The sequence below is a fragment of the Filicampus tigris genome, chromosome 7 (assembly GCF_054856515.1).
Source record: "Filicampus tigris isolate MCC_2025a chromosome 7, RoL_Ftig_1.0, whole genome shotgun sequence".
NCBI lineage: Eukaryota > Metazoa > Chordata > Actinopteri > Syngnathiformes > Syngnathidae > Filicampus > Filicampus tigris.
This window is the reverse complement of record NC_141223.1, coordinates 1,345,157-1,364,926: the sequence shown is the minus strand read 5'-3', so window position 1 is coordinate 1,364,926 and position 19,770 is coordinate 1,345,157. Positions and strand designations below refer to the sequence as shown.

Sequence of the window (19,770 nt, the reverse complement as noted above, 5' to 3'; positions counted from 1 at the left end):
ACAAACGAATGTTAACAAGTTGAAAGTAAATAGCATGCAGCTGAACGCATTATGCCTAATGACAAGAGCTAAAAAAAATCATTACCGCATTTTTTATTCAAATGGTGCATGAGACATTTCTGAAAAAGAATGCATATTTTTGAAAATCTTTTACATTTCTGCAAAGGGGTATGTTTTTCAAAAGGGAATATTTCGGAAAAAAAAAGAAAGTTGTATATTTCCAGAAAAGGTCGTCGAAAAAGTTATTTTCACAAAAAGTTGTCTAACTGAAAAAAAAGTCAAGTATTAAAAAAAACTGTATTTGAGAATTTATTTCTGAAAAAGACATGCACTGTATATTTACAAACAAAAAGTAGTAGTGGTAAAAGTTGCATATTAATGAAAAAGTCACATTTTCCAAAAAGTTGTATATTTTATCTATTTCAAGGGGGAAAATGTTTGATATTTTGTGGCAAAGTTGTACATTTCTGTATATATCCAGGAAAAAAAAAATATTTTTCAAGTTGTATATTTCTGTAAGTTATATATTTCCCAAGAAAAGTTTTGTACTTCTGAAAAAGTTGTATATGGTATTTCCCCCAAAAGTTCTATAGTTTCCTGATAAGTCATATATTTGCAGGAAGAAAATTGCCGGAAAATTTGTCAAAACGAATTGTAAAACTCACATATTACTTAAAAATGTCATATTTTGGAAAAAGTTTTAATTTTTCCAACTAAAAAGTAAAAAAAAAGTAGTATAATCCCAGATGAAAAGTTGTATATTTCCCAAAAGTTGTATATTTTTGAAAAGGATAATACTGTATATTTCCTCCCCCCAAAAAGCATTTGTGTTGTGTACAGGAGCAAAAGGAAAAGCTCCATGCAGAGTTGAAAAAGGTGCTGAGTCAGAAGAGAAGTCACCTTAGAGCGTCCACCTGTCGATTGGCCCAACCGGAGATGGACCCGGAACCTTCTAACGAGCAGACAGTAAGTCGCCTTTGCCATACTAACAAACTAACTAACAACAATCTGGATTGAACTAGAAACTTTCAAGTCATCTCCTAAATATACAAAACATGCAGTAGACTAAGTATTTTAAAATGCTAACTCATGCTAAAGACAAACAAGGATTCACACTTCGGTTCATACATCTGGATAATTTAGAGCAGGCCTGTGCAAAGTGCAGCCCGGTAACCACTCGTAAACAATGTCGCCCCTAATGAGAAAGTGGTAACAGTGTTACTCCTGATGCTCTCTGCTGGTTTCATCTTTAAGCTAGCTTCTTTGCATCTTGATTAGTTTTGAATGTTTTTCTTATGTTATACAGGTATTGATATGGTGGATGTAAGCTTCAAAAGCCAAACTGCTCACCATTCCATTTCACTTTTTTAGCTTGATGGACTTCACAACAGTGACAGTCAAGACTGAAAAATCTATACGTTTGTGTTTGAGGACCAGACCACAGTGGAAGCCACGGAGCCTCCGGTGGAGATCGTGGTGGAGACGGAAGCGGAGGCTGGAGCTAGTGGCTACAGCGTGACTGGCGGTGGAGAACGAGGCATCTTCATCAAAGATGTCCTCAAGGACTCGCCGGCCGCCAAACATCTCAGCCTGCAGCAAGGTGCCTGCATGCTAGCCTTCTGCTCCCCACTACTTTCAAGACTCACTATTTGCAGTGGTCAGGGATCAAGACCTGCCAGAATAGTAGATACTCCCTCAAATGTGTTTTGCCAACGTTCATGATTCGAACCCTGAAAAGATCCCAAACTTGGAGCAAACACTTTGTCTTTTCAAAGTCATATTACAACATTACTCTTACAAATAAATGCATAACAAATGGTTTAGCTTGGGAAAAAAAAAAAGCACAGGAAATGCTGTGTATGCCACCACTTAGAAACCAGTAAAATACCACTACTAATAATAGCCAATATTTACTCTCTTCCTGTTAGCTATTTTATGACACGTTCATTTTCTAGGAGTCCAAAATAGTTCTTGCTGACCTTCTTTTATCCACACCAGGTGACCAGCTGCTAAGCGCCAAGGTCTACTTTGACAACGTGCGCTATGAAGACGCTCTGAAGATCCTCCAGTGCGCCGAACCCTACAAAGTCAGCTTCCTGGTCAAGCGGACGGTCCAGGGGGAGGAGGTCTGCGTGCAGCCCCGCCTGCCCAGCATGGACACCAAAGGTCCCAAAGCCAAGATGTCCAAAATGGTAATGAAAAAATTGAATTCCTCCTCCCTGGCCTGGGTGTTTGGCTTGTTAAATGTGACTTTATTATTGGCCAATTACGGTCACACCATGCATTAAGTCAGGATTTCCATTTTGGATGGAGGAACTGTGTGTATGTTTTGCTATTCAGCCCATATTTTAACTCTAAACATCTGGTCACCCTCTGTCAGCATTCAAAGGGTGAGAAGCTGATAACTTAGCACTTAGCTTAGCGTGTTTCGAGTGGCTTGAACAGTGGCGAGCAGGTAGTTGGCTAGAGTGACTGCACAGTACCAGCTTCATAGTCCCAGTGAAACATTGCCTTTTGAAAGTCATAGTAAGATTGCCAATGATGTTTGATAGTTACATTAAGACGTCTATAATGGAAGAGGGCGGCTGACCTTGTCGTATGTTTCAGAGCGTGAAGGCCATCAAGCCGTTCAAGGCCAAGAAGAAGAGAGGCGGTCGCTTTGGTCTGAAGAGGCTAAAGGAGAAGCGGCGCGAGGAGCTGGTGATCGAGGGAACGCCGCCCCGGCTGGAAATGAGCGATGTGGACGTGGAATTTTGCCTCCCCAAGTTTAAACACAGCCAGAGCGGCCAGCTGAAGGCAGAAGGGGGTGCTGCAGCGAAGGCAAAGAGGAAAATCAGGTTGGTCAAGGTATATTACATATCATATTTACAGTTTTTTCATGAATATTTGTTGTGTGTACCTGTATATCTAATCATATACAGTAATCCCTCGTTTATCGTTACAACCCCTGTAGCGGACGATTACGACGGAACGTTGGCTAATAACTATGTTAAAGTTTTCATTTTTATCCGAAAATTGTCTTATCTTGACTATAATACCGTGATGCATTTTATCCAAAGGGAATCCAGGGAATCGTGAATTCAGAGGAATATTGTAATATCATGGAGCGAAACCTGAAGCCGCCGTTGTGAGATTAAAGCTTGGCAGAAGATGGATCATGCAGGATGATAATGTTCCAAAACATTCCAGCAATACAACAAAGAAAAAGATTAGTGTTCTGGATTGGCCCAGTCAAAGTCCTGACTTAAATCCCGTAGAAATGCTGTAGCAGGACCTAAAGCGGGCAGTTCATGCCAGACGCCCATCCAATCTCTCTCAATTGGCTAAATTCTGCAAGGAAGAATGGGCAAAAATCCCTCAAAGTAGATGTGAAAGACTGATAAGTAACTACAGAAACCTGTTGGGTTGAAGTTATCACTGCAAAAGGAGGTGCAACATCCTGTTAACTGAAGATGGTCGCATATGTTTGCACCCATGAAATCTGAATTTTTCTCAAGTAAATAACTTTTGTTAAATAAATGAAAATATTATCATTGTTTTTGTTTGAGTCCATTATTTTCAATGTCAGCATTGTGGATTGGGGTATAACTAAACAATTAATAAGGTTATTTTAATATTTGTCCCAAAAAATCGGACCATCCCTGCAGGGTTCACAAACTTCTGAGCAGTATATATACAATACAATACAATTACAATACAATTTTATATGTATAGCGCATTTCACAACAGTTACAGCTGTAACAAAGCACTTAACATACAACAACAAAATTGCCGTAATACAACAATTGAATTCAATAAATTAACACAAAACACTATATACAATGGACCCCGGAAAACAGACGAATATTTTTCCAGTCTCGTGATGAATCAAAAGCCAGAGAATAGAAATGAGTCTTCAAATGGGTCTTAAAAATGGACAGAGAGGGGGCTTGCCTAACATCCAATGGAAGGTCATTCCAAAGGGAAGGACCAGCAACAGAGAAGGCTCAAACCCCTCTGAGGCTCCGCTTAGTCCAAATGAACACCAACAGGGACTTGAAGTGAAATTATTTCAGTTCATAAATGCTATCGTTCAAGCATGGACAGTCAAGAGTCAACTGCTCAGCCCATTTCAAGTTTTGATGCTAACCAAAACCGCATTATCTACCAAGGTCAACTTGTCTGAATTAAATGTCTGCAATAAGGTTAGCATCCCTAATGTGGAAAAAGCGTCTTCAGCCTCAATTACCATTCCAGAAGGCTCTGAATCACAATTGTTTTAAACTCCACATTCACATGCCATACTGTACATTGATATATACAGTACTGCAAACAATGTTTAATATATTTGTGGAAATAGACTCCCCCAGCCATTAAAGAATCATCAAAAGTAGGCCGTTAGACCGAGAAAGAGAGTACAGAGTGGTTCATTGATGGGAAATTTTAACACATGTTCCAAGAGTTTTTTTCACTATTTTCTGTGGCAGTTTTCATCCTAATGAAATGTCTTCTCAGGTTTCCTCGGATGAAGACAAAAAGTCAGAGTGGAGTAAAAGAGGACAGCAGAGGACTAGAAGCAAAGGTGAATGTCTCCCCGGCTGAGATTCCCGGAGCCAAAGTGAAAGCCAAAGGAAAAGGCCCCAAGTTTGGAATCAACTTTTCCAAGAGTAAGGACGTCAAGTCTGGATCCATGGAACTGAAGAAGCCGGATGTAAACATTCCGTCGCCATCTTTGGAGTTCAGTATTCCTGCTGGGAAAGGTGTGGATGTGAAGATGGGGGGAGCATCGCTGAAGTCCCCGGATGTGGAGTTTGCCCTCCCCTCCGTCAAAGCTGACACATCTTTGCCTGCTGAGAAGGGAAAGGTGGAAATTAAAGCTACGAAAGTTGAAGTAAGAGGAGACCTGGCCAATGTTACAACAGGAAAAGTTGATGTCGAAACCAGCAAAGGTGATGGAAAACTGCGAATGCCAAAGTTGAAACTTCCCAAAATGAGACTGTCACATCATTTGGATGAGACTGATGATGACAAAATGAAGGTCAAATCAGAAGGAGAAATCACGGTTCCAACGGTGGAAATAAAAGGAGAAAGTGATACTGTTCTCCCTGACGTACATGTCGCCAAAGGTCGCATCTCTGGAAACGTTCCATCTATGCCCTCTGTTGACATCTCTTTACCCAAAGTCAAAGGAGCATCAGACATCGATGTAAAGACAACAATCAAGAAGCCTGGAATGGACTTCTCGGTGCCAGACGTGGACCTCCATGTTGGGAGAATTCCTGACGAGGTGGAGGGCACTTTTAAAGGACCCGAAATTTCCCTGCCCACACTTGATATCTCTTTACCAAAGATGGGATCGTCTGATATGGATATTGATGGTGGAGAAAGTGGAGGGAAATTCTGTTTTCATTCTGCTGAGGCTGGAGTAGACATGAGCCATTATATTGGCGGAGATGGGAAGTTCACCCTACCGAATTTCAATGTATCTCAATCACAAAAGGTTAAACTGAAAGAACCGAATGTTGAAGGAGAATTCAAGCTGCCCAGTGTGGACCTGACGCTTCCCAAAATCAAAGATGTGGACCTCGATAAGCCCGATGTTAACATTTCTTTACCAAAGATCAGTCTTTCAGAAGGTGGTTTCAAGCTAAAAGCTCTGGACATCGAAGGAGAGAAAATGGAAATTCCAGACGTTGATGTCACTCTTCCAAAAGCTGAAGGAGATTTTGACATTGAAAGCCCTGATGTCAAAGCAGGAAAGTTTAAAATGCCATCACTGGATGTTTCTTTACCAAAAGTCAATCTTCCAGAGAGTGGTATTAAAATAAAAGGTCCAGAATTCAAAGGAAGGAAAATGGAAATGCCAGATATCGATCCCTCATTTCCCAAAGGACATTTGGAAGGTGATGTTGAGATTGAAGGTCCTGATGTCAAAGGAGGAAAGTTCAAAATGCCAACATTTGATGTTTCTTTACCAAAAGTCAATCTTCCAGAGGGTGGTGTCAACCTAAAAGGTCCAGAGCTCAAGGGAGGAAGGGTGGAAATGCCAGATATCGATATCTCACTTCCCAAAGGAAAATTTGAAGGTGGCGTTGAGCTTGAAAGCCCTGACGTCAAAGGAGGAAAGTTCAAAACACCAACATTGGATGTTTCTTTACCAAAAATCAATCTTCCAGAGAGTGGTATTAAAATAAAAGGTCCAGAATTCAAAGGACGGAAAATGGAAATGCCAGACATCGATGTCTCACTCTCCAAAGAAAAATTTGAAGGTGATGTTGAGCTCCAGGGCCCTGACGTCAAAGGAGGAAAGTTCAAAATGCCAACACTGGATGTTTCTTTATCAAAAGTCAATCTTCCAGAGGGTGGTGTCAAACTAAAAGGTCCAGAACTGAGAGGAAGGAAGGTGGAACTGCCAGACATTGATGTCGCACTTCCCAAAGGAAAATTTGAAGGTGACGTTGAGCTTGAAGGCCTTGATGTCAAAGGAGGAAAGTTCAAAATGCCAACATTTGATGTTACTTTACCAAAAGTCAATCTTCCAGAGAGTGGTATTACACTAAAAGGTCCAGAACTGAAAGGAAGGAAGTTGGAGATGCCAGACATTGATGTTTCACTTCCCAAAGGAGAATTTGAAGGTGGCGTTGAGCTTGCAGACCCTGATGTCAAAGCAGGAAAGTTTAAAATGCCAACATTGGATGTTTCGTTCCCAAAAATCAATCTTCCAAAGGGTGGTGTCAAACTAAAAGGTCCAGAACTCAAAGGAAAGATGGAAATTCCAGATGTTGATGTCTCTCCTCCAAAGGTTGAAGCAGATTTTAACATTGAAAGCCCTGATGTCAAAGGAGGAAAGTTTAAAATGCCAACATTGGATGTTTCTTTACCAAAAGTCAATCTTCCAGAGAGTGGTATTAAGCTAAAAGGCCCAGAACTGAGAGGAAGGAAGATGGAACTGCCAGACATTGATGTCTCCCTTCCCAAAGGAAATTTTGAAGGTGGCGTTGAGCTTGAAGGCCCTGATGTCAAAGGAGGAAAGTTTAAAATGCCAGCATTGGATGTTTCTTTACCAAGAGTCAATCTTCCAGAGGGTGGTGTCAAACTAAAAGGTCCAGAAATTAAGGGAGGAAGGATGGAAATGCCAGATATCGATGTCTCACTTCCCAAAGGAAAATTTGAAGGTGGCGTTGAGCTTGAAGGCCCTGATGTCAAAGGAGGAAAGTTCAAAATGCCAACATTGGATGTTTCTTTACCAAAACTCACTCTTCCAGAGGGTGGTGTAAAACTAAAAGGTCCAGAACACAAAGGAAAGGTGGACATTCCAGATGTTGATGTCTCTCTTCCAAAAGTTGAAGGAGATTTTGACATTGAAGGCCCTGATGTCAAAGGAGGAGCGTTTAAAATGCCAAAATTTGATGTTTCATTACCTAAAGTCAATCTTCCACAGGGTGGTGTTAAACTAAAAGGTCCACAATTCAAAGGAAAGACGGAAAGTGCAGCTGTCGATGTCTCACTTCCCAAAGGGAAATTTAAAGGTGGCGTTGAGCTTCAAGGCCCTGATGTAAAAGGAGGAAAGTTCAAAATGCCAGCATTGGATGTTTCTTTACCAAAAGTCAATCTTCCAGAGAGTGGTGTCAAACTGAAAGGTCCAGAACTTAAGGGAGGTAGGATGGAAATGCCAGACATCGATGTCTCACTTCCCAGAGGAGAATTTGAAGGAGGCGTTGAGCTTGAAGGCCCTGATGTCAAAGGAGGAAAGTTCAAAATGCCAACATTTGATGTTTCTTTGCCAAAAGTCACTTTTCCAGAGAGTGGTGTCAAACTAAAAGGTCCAGAAATTAAGGGAGGATGGATGGAAATGCCAGACGTTGATGTCTCACTTCCCAAAGGAAAATTTGAAGGTGGCGTTGAGCTTGAAGGCCCTGATGTCAAAGGAGGAAAGTTCAAAATGCCAACATTGGATGTTTCTTTACCAAAAGTCAATCTTCCAGAGGGTGGTGTCAAACTAAAAGGTCCAGAAATTAAGGGAGGAAGGATGGAAATGCCAGACATTGATGTCTCACTTCCCAAAGGAAAATTTGAAGGTGGCGTTGAGCTTGAAGGCCCTGATGTCAAAGGAGGAAAGTTCAAAATGCCAACATTGGATGTTTCTTTACCAAAAGTCAATCTTCCAGAGAGTGGTGTCAAACTAAAAGGTCCAGATCTTAAAGTAAAGATGGAAATTCCAGATGTTGATGTCTCTCTTCCAAAAGTTGAAGGAGATTTTGACATTGAAGGCCCTGATGTCAAAGGAGGAACGTTTAAAATGCCTAAATTTGATGTTTCTTTACCTAAAGTCAATCTTCCACAGGGTGGTGTTAAACTAAAAGGTCCACAATTCAAAGCTAAGACGGAAAGTGCAGCTGTCGATGTCTCACTTCCCAAAGGGAAATTTAAAGGTGGCTTTGAGCTTCAAGACCCTGATGTCAAAGGAGGAAAGTTCAAAATGCCAGCATTGGATGTTTCTTTACCAAAAGTCAATCTTCCAGAGAGTGGTGTCAAACTGAAAGGTCCAGAACTTAAGGGAGGTAGGATGGAAATGCCAGATATCGATGTCTCACTTCCCAGAGGAGAATTTGAAGGTGGCGTTGAGCTTGAAGGCCCTGATGTCAAAGGAGGAAAGTTCAAAATGCCAACATTTGATGTTTCTTTGCCAAAGGTCACTCTTCCAGAGAGTGGTGTCAAACTAAAAGGTCCAGAAATTAAGGGAGGAAGGATGGAAATGCCAGACATTGATGTCTCACTTCCCAAAGGAAAATTTGAAGGTGGCGTTGAGCTTGAAGGCCCAGATGTCAAAGGAGGAAAGTTCAAAATGCCAACATTGGATGTTTCTTTACCAAAAGTCAATCTTCCAGAGAGTGGTGTCAAATTAAAAGGTCCAGATCTTAAAGGAAAGATGGAAATTCCAGATGTTGATGTCTCTCTTCCAAAAGTTGAAGGAGATTTTGACATTGAAGGCCCTGATGTCAAAGGAGGAACATTTAAAATGCCAAAATTTGATGTTTCTTTACCTAAAGTCAATCTTCCACAGGGTGGTGTTAAACTAAAAGGTCCACAATTCAAAGGAAAGACGGAATGTGCAGCTGTCGATGTCTCACTTCCCAAAGGGAAATTTAAAGGTGGCGTTGAGCTTGAAAGCCCTGATGTCAAAGGAGGAAAGTTCAAAATGCCAACACTGGATGTTTCTTTACCAAAAGTCAATCTTCCAGAGAGTGGTGTCAAACTGAAAGGTCCAGAACTTAAGGGAGGTAGGATAGAAATGCCAGATATCGATGTCTCACTTCCCAGAGGAAATTTTGAAGGTGGCGTTGAGCTTGAAGGCCCTGATGTCAAAGGAGGAAAGTTTAAAATGCCAACATTGGATGTTTCTTTACCAAAAGTCAATCTTCCTGAGGGTGGTGTCAAACTAAAAGGTCCAGAACTGAGAGGAAGGAAGGTGGAACTGCCAGACATTGATGTCTCCCTTCCCAAAGGAAAATTTGAAGGTGGCGTTGAGCTTGAAGGCCCTGATGTCAAAGGAGGAAAGTTTAAAATACCAGCATTGGATGTTTCTTTACCAAAAGTCAATCTTCCTGAGGGTGGTGTCAAACTAAAAGGTCCAGAACTCAAGGGAGGGACGATGGAAATGCCAGATATCGATGTCTCACTTCCCAGAGGAGAATTTGAAGGTGGCGTTGAGCTTGAAGTCCCTGATGTCAAAGGAGGAAAGTTCAAAATGCCAACATTTGATGTTTCTTTCCCCAAAATCAATCTTCCAGAGGGTGGTGTCAAACTAAAAGGTCCAGAAGTCAAAGGAAAGATGGAAATTCCAGATGTTGATGTCCCTCCTCCAAAAGTTGAAGGAGATTTTAACATTGAAAGCCCTGGTGTCAAAGGAGGAAAGTTTAAAATGCCAGCATTGGATGTTTCTTTACCAAAAGTCAATCTTCCAGAGGGTGGTGTCAAACTAAAAGGTCCAGAACTGAGAGGGAGGAAGATGGAACTGCCAGACATTGATGTCTCACTTCCCAAAGGAAAATTTGAAGGTGACGTTGAGCTTGAAGGCCCAGATGTCAAAGGAGGAAAGTTCAAAATGCCAACATTGGATGTTTCTTTCACAAAGGTCACTCTTCCAGAGAGTGGTGTCAAACTCCAAGGTCCAGAAATTAAAGGAAAGGTAGATATACCAGATGTTGATGTCTCTCTTCCAAAAGTTGAAGGAGATTTTGACATTGAAGACCTTGATGTCAAAGGGGGAAAGTTTAAAATACCAAAATTTGATGTTTCTTTACCTAAAGTCAATCTTCCACAGGGTGGTGTTAAACTAAAAGGTCCACAATTCAAAGGAAAGATGGAAAGTGCAGATGTCGATGTCTCACTTCCCAAAGGGAAATTTAAAGGCGGCGTTGAGCTTGAAGGCCCTGATGTAAAAGGAGGAAAGTTCAAAATGCCAGCATTGGATGTTTCTTTACCAAAAGTCAATCTTCCAGAGGGTGGTGTCAAACTGAAAGGTCCAGAACCTAAGGGAGGAAGGATGGAAATGCCAGATATCGATGTCTCCCTTCCCAAAGGAAATTTTGAAGGTGGCGTTGAGCTTGAAGGCCCTGATGTCAAAGGAGGAAAGTTCAAAATGCCAACATTTGATGTTTCTTTCCCCCAAATCAATCTTCCACAGGGTGATATCAAACTAAAAGGCCCCGAACTCAAAGGAAAGATGGAAAATCCAGATGTTGATATCTCTCCTCCAAAAGTTGAAGGAGATTTTAACATTGAAAGCCCTGATGTCAAAGGAAGAAAGTTTAAAATGCCCGCATTGGATATTTCTTTACCAAAAGTCAATCTTCCAGAAGCTGGTGTCAAACTAAAAGGTCCAGAACTTCAGGGAGGGAGGATGGAAATGCCAGATATTGATGTCTCACTTCCCAAAGGAAAATTTGAAGGTGACGTTGAGCTTGAAGGCCCTGATGTCAAAGGAGGGAAGTTGAAAATGCCTAAATTTGATGTTTCTTTACCTAAAGTCAAGCTTCCAGAGGGTGGTGTTAAACTAAAAGGTCCAGAATTTGAGGGGCATACGATTGAAATGCCAGACTTAGATATCTCATGCCCCAAAGGAAAAGCAGAAGGAAAAATAGGAATTGAAGGACATGTTGGCAAGAGTGGAAAGTTTCACATGCCCTCTGTTGATCTTTCTCTTCCTAAAATGAAAACAAAAGGTCCAGAGATCAATATTGAAGGTCCTGAAGTTAAACATGGAAAAGTCATCACTCCAACTGTCCAACGTCCCAAAGTTGAAGGGGAGCTGGATCTTGAAGGCCCTGATGTCAAAGGAGGAAAGTTTAAAATGCCAGCATTGGATGTTTCTTTGCCAAAGGTCAATCTTCCAGAGCGTGGTGTTAAAGTAAAAGGTCCAGAACTCAAGGAAGGAAAGATTGAAATTCCAGACATTGATGTCTCACTTCCTAAAGGAAAGGTTGACGCAGGTGTTTGTCTGGAAGGCCCTGAAATCAAAGGAGGAAAGTTCAAAATGCCAACAATGGATGTTTCTTTACCAAAAGTCAGTCTTCCAGAAAGTAGTGTCAAACTGAAAGGCCCGGAACTTGAGGGACGGACGATGGAGATACCAGACTTAGGTATTTCATTCCCGAAAGGAAAAGCAGAAGGAAAAACAGGAATTGAAGGGCATGTTGGCAAGGAAGGAACATTTCATATACCCTCTGTTGATCTTGCTCTTCCTAAAATGAAAACAAAAGGTCCGGACATCAATATTGAAGGTCCTGAATTTAAAGGTGGAAAAGTTTCCACCCCAACTGTGGATGTTTCCCTTCCAAAAGTTGAAGGCGAACTGTATCTTGAAGGCCCTGATGTCAAAGGAGGAAAGTTCAAAATGCCAACATTGGATGTTTCTTTACCAGAAGTCAACCTTCCAGAGGGTGGTGTTAAAATAAAAGGTCCAGGCCTTGACGGACAAAAGATTGAGATGCCAGACTTAGACATTTCATGTCCTAAAGGAAAAGCAGAAGGAGAAATGGGGATTGGAGGGCAAGTTAGTAAAGGACAAAAGTTTCATATGCCGTCTGTTGATATTTCCCTTCCTAAAATGAAGGCAAAAGGTCCAGAAATAAAGATTGACAGTCTTGATGTTAAGGGTGAAAAAGTCCCCATAGCAACAGTTGATGTCTCACTTCCCAAAGTTGAGGGCAACCTGGATATTGGAGGCCCTGACATAAAAGGAGGAAAATCAAAAGTACCAACACTTGATATTTCTTTACCAAGTGTCAGTCTTTCAGAGGGTGGCACAAAACTAAGAGGTCCTGAACTCAAGGGAGGAAAGATGGAAATTTCAGACATTGATGTCTCGCTTCCAAAAGTAAATAGTGAAGGGCGGTTTGATATCGAAGGCCCCGATGTTAAAGGTGGAAAGTTCAAAATGCCAGCATTGGATGTTTCATTGCCAAAAGTCACCCTCCCAAAAGTTGATTCAAACTTGGAAACACCAAATATCAAAGGAAAAATTCAAGTGCCCAGTGTGAATATTTCACTTCCCAAAGGAAATGCTGAGGGAGATTTTGATGTTGAAGGCCCTGATATCAAAGGAGGAAAAATTAAAATGCCATCACTGGATGTTTCTTTACCAAAAGTCAATCTTCCAGAGGGTGGTGTCAAATTAAAGGGGCCAGAATTCAGTAAAGGGAAGACTGAGATGCCAGACTTGGGCATGTCATTCCCTAAAGGAAAAGCAGAAGGAGAAATAGGATTTGAAGGGCATGTAGGCAAAGGAGGAAAGTTTCACATGCCCTCTGTTGATATTTCTCTTCCTAAAATGAAAACAAAAGGTCCAGAGATAAATATTGAAGGTGCTGACATTAAATGTCGTGGAAATGTCACCATGCCAACTGTTGATGTTTCTCTTCCCAAAGTTGGAGAAAATCTGGATATTGGAGGCCCTGATGGCAAAGGAGGAAAATTCAACATGCCAACATTTGATGCGTCTCTACCAAAGGTCGGACTTCCAGGGCATGGTGTTGAAGTCAAAGGTCCAAACCTTGAGGGAAGGAAGATTGATATTCCAGACATTAATGTCTCACTTCCTAAAGGAAAAGCAGGAGGACAAATAGGAATTGAAGGGCATGTTGACAAAGGAGGAAAGTTCCATATGCCGTCTGTGGATATTTCTCTTCCTAAAATGAAACCAAAAGGTCCAGACATAGACATTGAAGGTCCTGACATTAAAGTTGTAAAAGTCACCATGCCAACAGTTGATGTTTCCCTTCCTAAAATTGAATCCCCAGAATTAGATGTCAGTTTGAAGGGTCCTGATGTAAAAGGTGGCAAAGTCACCATCCCAGCAATGGCTGGAATGACAGGAGAATGTGCAAGTTCAGGTTCTTGTAAACGTGGGACAGTCAAACTTCCAACTGTTGACATCTCAGCTCCGAAGGTGGATCTTGACTTTGGCCTCACCAAACCAAAAGGTGACGATGTGGAGGTGGCGCTATTGAAAGCAGAGGGAAGCCGGCCTTCTTCTGGGGGAAGTTTTGACTTGCCAAACGTTACTCTCAAAGTCCCCAGTTTTACACTTCCCAGATTTGGTGGCAAGTCCAAGAGTGGCCACTTGGAGGTGTCAGGACAAAGCTCTGAGGGTGACATTTCTCTTAGGGAGCCATCCGCGGAGTTGGATTTGGACAGCAAAGTGAAAGGCAAAAGAGCTAAACTCAAAAAGCCCTTATTTGGAATAGCCAAAAAAGAAGCAGATGTGTCTGTGTCTTGTCCTGAATTAGATGTCAATTTAAAAAAGAGGGGCGTCGATATTCCTAAACCAGATACCAATGTTGATGTAGAAGGGAAAGGTCGCTTCCATGCACCCGATGTCACTATCAAATTCCCAAAGTTCCCCGTGCCAGGATTTGTTTCAAAAGATGGAGATCTGGAAAAGCCAAGTGGTGACCTTGAAGCTAAGGCCAAGGCCAAAATGCCCTCAGTTGAGCTATCACTTCCTGCCACTAAATCACCAGAAATGGAGGTTCTTCTCCCAAAAGCAGAGGTGGACATATTAGAGAGTGACATCCGAACCTATGAGGGAGACCTGAAAATTCCCCAAAAGCCTGTAATTGATGTGAATGTACCCAAAGTAGACCTGGCTGTGCCACTTCCCAAAATAAAACATGAGGCCAGTAATGAGAGAGAAGGAACAAAATTCAAGATGCCTGATGTGGACTTATCCGTACCGAAAGGAAAAGTGGCCAGCATGCCAAAAGGCAAATCTTTAAAGACTAAAGCACCAGAAGTCGCACTGACAATGCAGTCAATAGATGTGTCCCTTCCCAAAGCAACAGATGCTGACTTACATGGAGATGGACGAGGCGACTTTAAGACGCCACATGTCAACACTGATCTACCAGAAGCGAGAATGCCAAAGACAAACATATCCATCCCCAAAGACAAAGGTGATTTGCATGTAAAGGGAGAGCAAACAGGTCTGAAACTGAAGATGCCAAGACTGGATATCACAGGCCCAAAAGGAGACCTGGAGCTGGACTTGCGACTTCGGAAAGGAGACACCAAGGTGGAAGTAACTGATGCAGAAACCAACAGCAAAGTCAAAGGGCCCAAAGTCAAGGGAACAAAGTTCAATATTGGAATGCCCAAAAAGAAAAATGGCGGCGGTGTAAAAGTTGAGCATGACATTGAGATTACTAAGCCTGGAGTCTCCAGTCTGACATCCACAATTCACAACGGGCACAAAGAGGGAAATATTAATGTCCAAAGGCCAGGTGTTACATTACCAAGTGCAAGTGTGAAAAGCAAAGAAGGCTCAGCAGAAACTGGTCTCCCGTCATTATCTAGTGCAATCCCTAAGATTCCAGACATAGACTTTGATATCGGCACAGCACAGGATGAAGACGAGGACAAATTAGGCAAGAAGATAAAAATCCCCAAGTTTGGTGTCCCACTTCCCTCCCTGTCCTCCCCGGAAGGAAGAATGGAGATCCGTGGGCCGGAGATGAAACACGAAGGCCCCAAGGTGAAGAAAGCAGTTTTTGTTTTGGTAAATCCACCTCAAACAGACGATGTGACTTTAAATACAGGTGACGCCAAGGTGAAGATTCCCAACTTTCACACAAAGACCACAGACACATCTGTGAGCACACCTGGAATGTCATTGTGTGCCAGCCCATTAAGGTCAGCTGACGTCACACTCAAGACAGAAGGTCCAAGTTCAAGGTTCCACTTTGAAAAAGATAAAAGTCCTCACAAGGGCTTCAAAGACGAAGATGTGGCAGCTAGTGGAAGAGTCAAACTTCCAAAGGTGGAATTTACTTCTCCTTATGGAAAGAAAGCTGTAGGTGATGCCAACTTGGAAATGGCAAGCAGACTGAGCAAACCTTCATTGCCAGGGGAAGCTCCTAAAGGGCTGCAGATGAAACCCAGCAAGGTTTCATTTGAAGGTTTTGTTGAGCAGTCCTCAAAGGAAGTTGTCTCACACCACTCCAGAACGGAAAGGCTGGATCAGGACAGCTCAGGATCGCCAGCTGCTTATACCATGGAGTTCAGCTCGACAGAGGTCCAAACCTGGAGCGAGGGAGACACCAAAGGAGACCCCCAGGGGATAGAGGCTCCCCCCTGGTTCAAGGTGCCGAAGTTCACCCTGAAACCTCACTCCACAGGTAGGCCTGGTTCCTCACCTTGAAAGCAGTTATTGTCCTGTCTCATTTTTTGGTCAAATACTGTAGTACTTGGACCTCAAACAACTGTAATCTGGGTTATTTGACGCTTGTGCATAGATACTGTACTGCAGGGGCCACCAAACCTTTTGAAACAAAGGGCTACGAGTTTGATGCACATTTCTGAAACAATAAATGTGAACATTGTAGTCATGTTAATGATTTCTCACAATAGGAAACATAAAATGTGCAATACTTTTGTTTCTATTAATATCTTCATATCAAATGATCATTTCGACAACATTCCTAGAAAATCCCAACGTCCCATCACCAGTGAGCTATCTTTGGAACAGGCCCGCGGGCTACTCGTGTGGTGCTTGGAAGCTACCCGGTGTCGGTGGGTACCACATTGGTGACCCTTTACGACTATATTGACATTTTGTTCCAACATTTCATGTGTAACGGTTACCTTGTATTACCCCCATTCCAATCAAAGTGTGCAGAGAAAGGCCCGATAATACGATGTCTGTAAACACCTGAGGTGTGGTGTGGTGTGGGATGCGTGTTCCCTCCCTGGTATGATTGGAAAGCGGTCAAAACCAACCACCATAAATGCTAAACTAATTTACAATCATACTGCTTTTTGAGACACATAGAGAAGCAACTGGTTGCGCAGTAAGCACAATCTCTTACATGTTAAAAATCAGTTGAGTGTGTATTCAAATTTAGGACTACTGTATTGGGACTTTGACTATGTCTGTGTGTAACTTAACAACAAATGAAAAGACTTCATGTTTTTCATGAGTATCCCCAGTGGCACTGTACCTCCTCTTTGGACCATAGCTCCTCCTTTGACGTTGTTTAGAAGATAAGCCATGAGCTGAATATTATCACTTTGTTTTAACAACCAATGTGCGTGGATTGATCGTGACAACAGATAGCTGCTCAACATTATATTATTATTTTTAGGTGTAAAGTTGTTAGAGGAGTTTGAAATGACATTCAAATGTTTTGGGGTTATACTTTGGAGTATACTATTAATATAGGCAATTGGAAAAAAATATTAAGGGAAACATCCACTACACGTGAAATTTTCAGTCTGCGTCAGGGCTTGGTCCCTAACTCCAGTGGTAGCTTGTGATCACTGTACTTGAAGTTGTGATCATCTTCCATTTTATTAACTATCCCGTCTTGCTGTGTCTCTCTGCTACAAAGACTAACCTTCCCTTCTGTCTTACACGCTTCTCCTGCTGTTTTCCCTCCTCACCTCCTGTCCTTTTGGCCGGGCCTCTTGGCAGGCTTCCTCCAGATCACGCCGGAGGGGTCTCCTCAGGCACAGCGGCGAGGGGAGCTGGGAGGCGAGGCCAACATATCGGGCTCCTTCTGCCAGCACTCCTCTGACATCACCACAAGGGAAGTGTCGCCCCCGGGGGCACGAGGCTCAGTTACCGTGGTGACCAAAACCACCAGAACGACGCGGCACTCCACGCCAGCCGAGACGTCAGCAGGTGTTTCGGTGGTAACCGCTCGCCCACCGTCAGACCTCTGAGGAGCCAGACACGCCTGCAAAATTAAAGTCTTTATTTTGGTAACTACAGACACGCCCCAATTTACAGACGAGTTACGTTCAAGAAGGCCGTTAGTACGTTAGATTGTTTGTGAATCATTATTTTGCCATTTTTCTATTGTCACTACATATTACTTAGCGCCTTTTCTTTCCTGCACACCATTGTTCGTTGAGAACCTAGTCAGTACAGTCTCAGTAGTGTATGGTTCTTCATTCTAGAACATCTTAATAAATACTGTAAGTATCAAGTACAGTGACCCCCCCCCCCCCCCCCCATTTTATCGTGGAGGATACATTCCTAACCGACCCACGATAGGTGAAAAAAAATTCTAAATGGTTTTACCCCTTCCACACACTTTAAACACATTGAAACTTATTAATACACACTTTATAATAAACACTTTTTTAAAAATCCTTAGCATTCGCATCTGTCCTCGCTCTCTCGCTGCCAAGAAATGAATAGACTATCGTACAGGATCACTTTGAGGAAATGAAGAGAAGACTCTTGCTCGTGTAGTTTTCCAAATAGGAGGCACAGTGTGCTTGCGTCAAGTTATTTATGTCGCTCCAAATTTAAGTTTAAAATTGACACAAAAAAGAGAAGAGACTTAAATAGTGTATATTTAAACATCAATCCACATCCACTGCCTTAACGCTAACATATCATGTGAAACGCCAAACATTTACTAGCAGAAATTAGTATAGATGTTATGTAATACTCAAATTAAAAGAAAAAAAGCAAAGCGGTGGAACTTTAACTCACACAGCAGCAAGACATACAGAGTTTAAAGTGTCTTGACACATACTTTTGTTGTGATTTGGTGTTATTTAAATGAAATTCAATTCTGACTTGCCTGAAATCTGTAAAAAAAAAAAAAACATTAAAAAATTACATCTTAAAAATCTGCAATATTGTCGGGATGAGAAAGATGAACCATGATACACTGGGGTTTTACTGTCTGGGGTTTTACTGTACAACGAAGGCGCGCAATTCAAATTTCAGTCTTGGAAGTTTAAAAACATTTAGGATTTTTTTTAGATTGACATTGCATTTTTCATATTTTCAAATGTAAGTAAATTGAATGTTTGTAAGTAGGGGAGTGTCTGGATTCGTGTGATACACACACAGTCAAGCAGCAATAATTATTAGCAGAGTAATATATATTTACTTTTTCATTTTTAACTGTGCCATTTTTTGTTACTGCATCTCCAAGTGTGTTAGTGTAGTTTGAGTTGTTTTCAAGAGTTCACACGATATGTCAAAGAGGATTTATTGTGAAGCGATTTCATTGTAGTTTGTAGTTACATTTGACACTTACTGCGGGGACAATGTAAATACAAGTTTGTCCCTTGTGGAGGTAGTTCATTCAGTAGGATTTTATTACCATATTCGTCAAGAGTAGCAACGGGAATGTTTTTGTCAAAATGCTTTGTGAGTCTTTGATGCTTCTTTGAGATTGTGACACATTTTGTATTTTTAGTTTGTCATCATGACGTTTTTTTCCCCCCCATCTGTGTGGATCATACCTGTAAACCTCTGACTGGTGGTCAATCATTTAGACCAAAATGCTGGTTTTAGTTCATTATTTTATTTTTTCATGCATCTCAAGTTAGGAATATCTTGCTCAAATTTAAATTATTCTTCTCATGTATACTATATGGGCACAGTTATCAACCCCCTTTGCATGGGATAAACAGGATAGAATAGAAATTAAATATTGGTTGTCCATGTAGTGAATATAACCCTCATATTAACCACGTGACGTAAATAGTGTCATGTAGAGTACAAATGACTGTTTTTAAGTGATATCATTCTGTAAAAACTGATAGAAAAATCTGACAGCACTACAGCCCGTCATCACCTTTCTTATGAGACATTTGAGAATGTATATGCATTGATGTTTTTTGACTTCGGTTGCTGTGCCTGTTTTGCAGCTGAAATTTAAATTTTATTTTACATTTTCAAATGCTGGATAAAGAGTATATGTCAGTACACACTGAGATGTTTGTGTAGAAATGATGACTTTTCTGGTTTGAACATGTATGTATTTGTATGCTAAGTGCTACAGTATATGCGTTGGAGAGATTGTCGGTGAAGATGCTACATAAATAAAATAATACATTCACACATCATGTATATTTCAATGACAATGTAACAAGCTGCTGCACAAATCATTTGTGATTCAACACGAAATGAAAAATGAAATAAACATTTAACTAGCTACCAGATGCCAGAGCTCAAAAGAATTCCTATGGCTGTTGTTACTTGGCAGAATTCAAAGGGCCCACCCAATCATATCTGCCCCATAAGAAACATATCACGACAGGATCAAATGGTCACCGTTTATTTGCATAGGTGACGTCATTAATAGCCGGACGTTGATCTTATCAGGGTACATTCGAGATTAAGATGCTTAGCAATAAAATAGCACTCTTTGCAAAAATAAGTACATATGTACGTAAAACAATAAACGTATAAGATAAATGAGGCAATTCACGCAAACATGCTAACGTTTACTTGCTGTTAAGGTTATGGAATATTTCGTCCAA

At 41.4% G+C, this 19,770-nt stretch overlaps 1 protein-coding gene and 1 long non-coding RNA gene across 3 annotated transcripts in view; one reads left to right on the top strand and one right to left on the bottom strand.

The window, feature by feature from the left end:
* The window catches only part of prx (periaxin), a 28,605-nt gene extending 9,156 nt beyond the window's left edge, over positions 1 to 19,449 (top strand). For both annotated transcript variants that reach the window (XM_086036218.1, XM_086036219.1), the window contains 6 exons: positions 841 to 966; positions 1,432 to 1,600; positions 1,999 to 2,192; positions 2,608 to 2,837; positions 4,495 to 15,656; positions 16,952 to 19,449. In XM_086036218.1, coding sequence (XP_085892344.1) covers positions 841 to 966; positions 1,432 to 1,600; positions 1,999 to 2,192; positions 2,608 to 2,837; positions 4,495 to 15,656; positions 16,952 to 17,202 — 12,132 coding nt within the window. In that variant the 3' untranslated portion in view covers positions 17,203 to 19,449. The remainder of the gene's footprint in view (positions 1 to 840; positions 967 to 1,431; positions 1,601 to 1,998; positions 2,193 to 2,607; positions 2,838 to 4,494; positions 15,657 to 16,951) is intronic.
* Positions 1 to 19,770, bottom strand: part of LOC147144318 (uncharacterized) — an 83,941-nt gene that overhangs the window by 62,869 nt on the left and 1,302 nt on the right. The window contains exons 3-4 of the long non-coding RNA XR_015087520.1: positions 16,921 to 17,216; positions 2,591 to 2,809 (exon numbers count right to left, since the gene is read on the bottom strand). This is a non-coding gene — a long non-coding RNA (uncharacterized LOC147144318). The remainder of the gene's footprint in view (positions 1 to 2,590; positions 2,810 to 16,920; positions 17,217 to 19,770) is intronic.